The 6000-nt window shown below is 38.2% G+C and overlaps 1 protein-coding gene across 3 annotated transcripts in view; it reads left to right on the forward strand.

Annotated features, from left to right (window-relative positions):
• Positions 1–5674, forward strand: part of NKAIN2 (sodium/potassium transporting ATPase interacting 2) — a 515911-nt gene extending 510237 nt beyond the window's left edge. For 2 of the 3 annotated variants that reach the window (XM_064413063.1, XM_064413060.1), the window contains 2 exons: positions 737–1003; positions 2064–5674. In XM_064413063.1, coding sequence (XP_064269133.1) covers positions 737–809 — 73 coding nt within the window. In that variant the 3' untranslated portion in view covers positions 810–1003; positions 2064–5674. The remainder of the gene's footprint in view (positions 1–736; positions 1004–2063) is intronic. The other variant, XM_064413061.1, reaches the window with a different exon arrangement.
• Positions 5675–6000: the final 326 nt, after the last annotated feature.

Below are 6000 nucleotides of genomic sequence, written 5' to 3' on the forward strand. Positions count from 1 at the left end.
AGTTTTTCATCCAAGTGATGGAAATCAATTTTAACTCCTTTATATATGCACTATTTAGCTATTCTTTTGAAGGAATGGTGGGTTTATTAATTACTAACTGTTAAGACATAGTTTTGTAACCAGTTTCTTCCCGCGTGCTAAACTTAGGACTTCATTTTGTTAATGTGGAGGTTATATTGAACCTACACCAACTTACATGTGCAAATTATATTGATTTATTCAGGCTTCTCATATTTATATTTCTATTGTGTCAGGACCATTTCATCTAAAGATTTATTACTTTTTATTTGTGATTGTCATCAATCAAGCTCTACTTTCAAGAACATTCTAATTCAGTTTAAACACACATAGTCCCCTTGTGCGGTGTTTCATCAGTTATGAAAGACTACCCTAAATGAACAGGATATCTAAGGGAAAGAAAAACCTTGGTTTCTGAAAAAAAATTTTTTATCTTTAGGTAGTTGATTGAAGAGACTATCTCTGGCTACTCTTACATTTAATAGTCTAGAATTATTAGATTCAGGTTCACATTGAAGTTTTTTTCTCTATGTTTTAGGCTTTAAATTTCAACCACAGTTTATCACCTCTTCCAACTTAATATTTAATTTAAATCAGTTTGCTTTTTAAAGTGAAAAATATATGCAATTTAAATAAATAAAACGCTGATGCTTTGGGGAAGAATTCTTATGGTGACGTTTCTCTACCTGTTATAAATGGGATTTTTTTATTATTTAAGTGCCAACAGTGTGCTCTATGCTGTACAAGCCAAGAAGCCTAGACAGTCCCTTCAAAACGAATACGCTTTTTGAACAGAACGGGACAGATCCGATGCTCATGTACCTCCTTGCAGTGTGGCCACAGCTGATGTACTCAAAAGCAGCTTCCTGGCATTCTGTGCCGGAGATGCCAGTGCTCATTTCCAGACCATGGCAGAAGGACACAATAAGATGGCGGAAATCAATTGTCAAGACAAAATTCTCCTCTTGGGAGGTGACGAAGGAAGGTGACTAAACACTCCCTGACACTGATTCTGCTGCACATGAAAAAAAACAGTGGTAGTTGTGGAGCAAGACTGCACTGCATGATCACTGTTCTAAAAACAGTAGGAAGGAGGGAGGGGAGAGAGATCTTTCTTTATGTTCTTCACCCTAAACTTGTTTGTTCGAGAAAAGAAGAAATGAAGCAAAAAAAACCCCATGCATGTCTGATGTTGATGCCTAATGCACTGGAGAAATTGCTCAAAAGCAGTGCAGCCCTGAAGTGAAGCATGCTTTCCTCCTATTGTGAAGCCTAAGAATATTTGCAGTTTCTGTACTCTCATGCACACACACACACATATAGGAATTTGTCTAGATAATTGCGCCTACTGAAAGTCCTACCTACTTCACCATTCACTTAAAGTATAAATGAAACACAAAAAAAAGACACTAAAACTAGCACCTTGAGTATAACCACCATGACACTCCACAAATTCATGCAGTACAAATCTTCTGTGTAATTATCTCCTCATGTTTTGGAATTCAGACACATTTAAATAACCTACTACCTAAGCTTTCACTATCAACAAACAACATCTTGTCCATTTTAGACTGAAAGCTTTAGTTACAAAATATGGGTTTGGGGAAACACTGTTGAGGTGGCCAGGCTGTGGCACTTGCACAGGGTCTCTGCTTTGTGAGTGAGCCATGGGTGGCTTTCCCCTGCACCTGCAATCCAGCCCTTCTGTCCTCATGCTATGTCACTTCTTGGTTTTACAAAGACAGCTACGTATCTGATGGATTTTATAAATCAGGTCATATTCCAGTTGACCCTTGGACATACAATTAAAATTATAATTAAATATAACTCCTGCCTAAGATTGTTTAGAAAACCTGTGCTGACTTCTCTGACAGTGTTCCAGAGAGAGCCAGACAGTTATGTCTTTCTGTCCTCTTCATCCCATGCGTATTGTTACTGGTTTGTGGATTACACTTGCTTGCAAAAGGGCACCAGAGCAGCAGGGCAGGGATCAGAAAAGTATACATTGTATTATAAATATTGTTCTTTCTCTGTCTTTCTTCTAGGTCAAAGTAAACATGGGGACTACTCAAGGTGGGCTGGAGGACCTGTTCAAAAATCCCTTTCAGGATGGCCTCCTGGTTCTTCAAAGAGAAAAGAAATCCAATTTTGTGCTAAAAATAATGTATAAAAGCTGATTGAACAGTGAGACAGAAAACAACAGAGACCTTCAGCCTGTCTTTCTAACAGGTACTAAAGGAGATGCCCTAGACCCCCTCCTTGAACCTCCTGCCTCTCAGCAGCAGAGGGACACAGCAGAGGCATTGCAGCCACCTTTTGTCCCTTTCTTTCCCTGGCCACCGCCAGCACGGCCCACCTGGATTAAGACATGAACCCAGCCCACTCAGTGCTGTGGGAGTCTCCTCCACACTCTGGGCCGTGTTGAGTCTCCTCAGCCAACACAACACTGAAATACCAGGATGACCTTGCAGCAGAAGTCAATAGACAGCGCATTGTTTGCCGTGAAGGCTGTACAGTTCATACTTGCCTTAACCCAACTGCGTTGCACATTAGAGAAACTACGTGCAAGCTTTCTGAAATTAACATGCTGCTGTTAATTCTGAACGATTTCTAAGTCAGTGGTTTTCTTCTGTTTGGTTTTGCTTTGTTTTCATGTCAGGGAATAAGGCTCTGTTGGTCCATGGCTCCAGAGCAACCAAGTAGAAACTGCCAGCTGTCTGATAAGTGCTTTACTTTTGGGGCTTCACAGTGGTCAAGAAACAGTTTATAATGATTAAAAAGAAAAATAAATAAAGAAATAAATGAGATCTTTTGGGGGTCAGGGAGGGAAAAGGGGTAACAGAAACTAATAATTGAACCTACTGGAAATAAGCAGCAGAAACTGTGCTTCTTAATCCCGCTGGTTTTATTTATCGCACTGTAGGTGCTTTTATAGCTATCTCTAAACATCTTTTACTAACTACAGAGACATCTGCAGATTTCTATGAACAAAGGCCAACTGAATATGTACTAGCTATGTTTACTCTTTTATATCTGATTTCAACTAAAAGTTCTCTGTAAGTGAGCTTTTTTTTTTTCTAATTGCACCATAAGGGATCCACATATTTTATTTCTTGATTTTGGTTGGAGAGGGCAGGGAGGGACTAGTTGAGTTGAAGAAATACTGAAGACCTTTTTGTGGTATATTTGGGGGATCTGTTGTCTGTTAGAACGTGTATTTTATCTTCCTGTATTATTGTGGCTGAAAAAACCTCTGTGCTGTTACGTAGTTGGCAACAAGATGCCTTTGGGAATTTTGCTAGTAGGTCAATGTGTATATGAAATACTCTGAACTCCTAGGAACATATGTTTTATTCTACATCTGATCTGTATTTTCAAGAACGTAGATGGCTTTCACTAGGAAAACCCAATATTTTGCTCAGGTTTTTCAGAAACTTGGATTGTCATTGTTTCTTTGCTCAGACCTTGCATAGACAAACGCACGCACCTACCACACCTGAGATGACCACCTAGCTTTTGAGGGCAAGAGGGAAGGTCAGCGCTTGGAAATGCTCAAGGCACCCCTGGGCAATTCCCTTTTCCCTGCTGGCTAAACCCTGCTCCAGAGGCCTGTGTGCTCACACCACTCACCCAACCCTGTACAAGCCAGTGCCCTTTGCTGTGTCTGCATGGATGTACAGTGTCACAAACAACAACTCTGGACAATGACAGAGGAACAGGCATTCACCAGTGAAAACAAGATACGGGACATGTTCAGGAACTATACCTACATTGATTCAGTGAGATTTATATAGATATAGATAGATATATATATATGTAAGTGTGTGAAGGTGTGTGTATGTCTATTTATATAAAATACACAGGACTATTTTTGGGGGCTGCATCACCCAGGAAGATTCTGATGCAATGGACCAAGGGTCCCGTCTCAGATACTGCTGGGAATTTCATGCATGAAATATGAATGTCCCCTAGGCCTGATCCTGTAAAGCATTCATTGCTGATTTGGATCTCAAATTTAAATTTTCATACTTGAGTACCTGAAAGTATGAGTTCCTGCTGGGTAGAGATGCTTTTCACCCCCTGGAAACCCCATGCAATTTCCAAGTGACAGGCTGAAATTTCCCATAACTTGAAAAACTAAAAAAGTTTCTTCTTTCATGTAGTATTAAATATAGCATATATACAGTATTAAACACAATGAAGAGGTTTAAATGGGATGAAAATGTCATAACAGGTTATTTTATCTTTCCCTGTATACCAGTTAATCAAAATGATATTTCTATAGAAATCATTTTTAACATGAAAAGAAACCAGTTTAGGCACCTAAGCAGCAATCCAATTTTCAGAAGATAATTTTTCATACCTTTCAGTGATTTCCCATGGAACAGCAGCTACTGGTAGTTAGCAATTTTAGAAGTCAGACGATTTAATGAAGTGTCTACACGTAGCTTATAGGCCTGATTTTAAATTAGAAAATTTTGGCCTTAATTTCTCTGTGTCTTAGTCTTCCCATCCATAATACGGGAATTATATGTGCCTCACAAGCTTTTTGTGAGGTCTGAATTGTTAATGTTTGTAAAATGCTTAGGAAATAGGAAGCACATCTAACTACTATGGATTGCAATATAAATGTGTGTTCATATATTACATATAGAGTAGGTACACACACTCACATACACACAGTATATATATATATATATATATATATATATACACATACATACCTATATGAAGTTGGTATTCATAACCCTGCTTAAGTTGAAGTTAGAGCATCACCATTTAAAAAATTAGGATGGTTGACTACTCAACTAAATGATTAGTGGACAGATCTCTTCTGGAAGCAGTTTAGAGCGCAGTAATGTGAGAATATCTGGATGGCATTTTTGATTTGTACAGCTGTATCCTCCTCAAAATCCAGTAAAGAATGTTATTTTTCTAGGCTGGGCTTTTGTTATAAACTAAAATATTCAGAAGGCAAGAGATACAATCCAAATGTGTCTTTTTTTCTTTTCTTTTTGGCATTTGTTAATTCTGAATGTATTTTTAACAAAAGTGATTTTTTTGACTTACTAGTGTAATTTGCATTTTAAAAAAAAATAAATGGAAAAAATATAGGTTTCCAAGCTATTCATGGCCCCCTGCTGCTATTCAGAACTTACAGGAAACTCAGAATTACTCTTCCCAGCTGAGCAACAATACAGGATAAAGAATCCTATTACATTTACATGATGACAATCCCGATCTGTGCAGTGCATGGATGTGACAGCACTGAATAGAAATTGCCGGGTCATGACACCATTTTAATGCTGTCATATGTACCAGGTATTTTCATTATCACTGACACTAAAAGGTTTCTTTTACAAGGCTGACTGCAACAGACTCTTTACTTAGAAAACAGGGCTGGTTTTGCCCACTCATCAGGAATTTTAAGCCCATGATAGGTATAGAGTTGCCAACACTGTTAAGTATTGCAAAAATACTTGTTAAGAAGAAGCTAAGTAACATGGATATTTCCTCTGCATTCATATTCTTTTATATGCTATTTATTGTCCCTACACTGAAATGATGGAATCCTGTCTTAGGCAAAATGTTTATAGAGCTCACATATATTGACAGCTTGCCTGAGGTCATTTAATAAAGGTGGAGCAGAATGATATACATTTTGAGATACTCGGTCATGCTCTCTTAGGATGACTCCTTAGAAAGAGAGTTATTTTGTTAGGATTTTTTAGGTCTTCATAAGAGTGCAAGTGATATTTTTCAGTCAGGTAAGTAGAGATGGTTTGTGCTCCACTTGCTTAATCTAAGTACTGTTTACAATACTCCACTGCTGCACAGCATTTTGACAAAGTCTGGCATAGTTATGTATTGATTGCTGGATGTCTCCAGATAGGAATGGCCATTAACTCGGTGTCTGAAGTCTTTCATGGTTTTCATACTCACCTTCCATTTGAGCATATTGGTGGTATACAAAGCAAAACT

This window comes from Passer domesticus, chromosome 3, assembly GCF_036417665.1.
Source record: "Passer domesticus isolate bPasDom1 chromosome 3, bPasDom1.hap1, whole genome shotgun sequence".
Lineage (NCBI taxonomy): Eukaryota > Metazoa > Chordata > Aves > Passeriformes > Passeridae > Passer > Passer domesticus.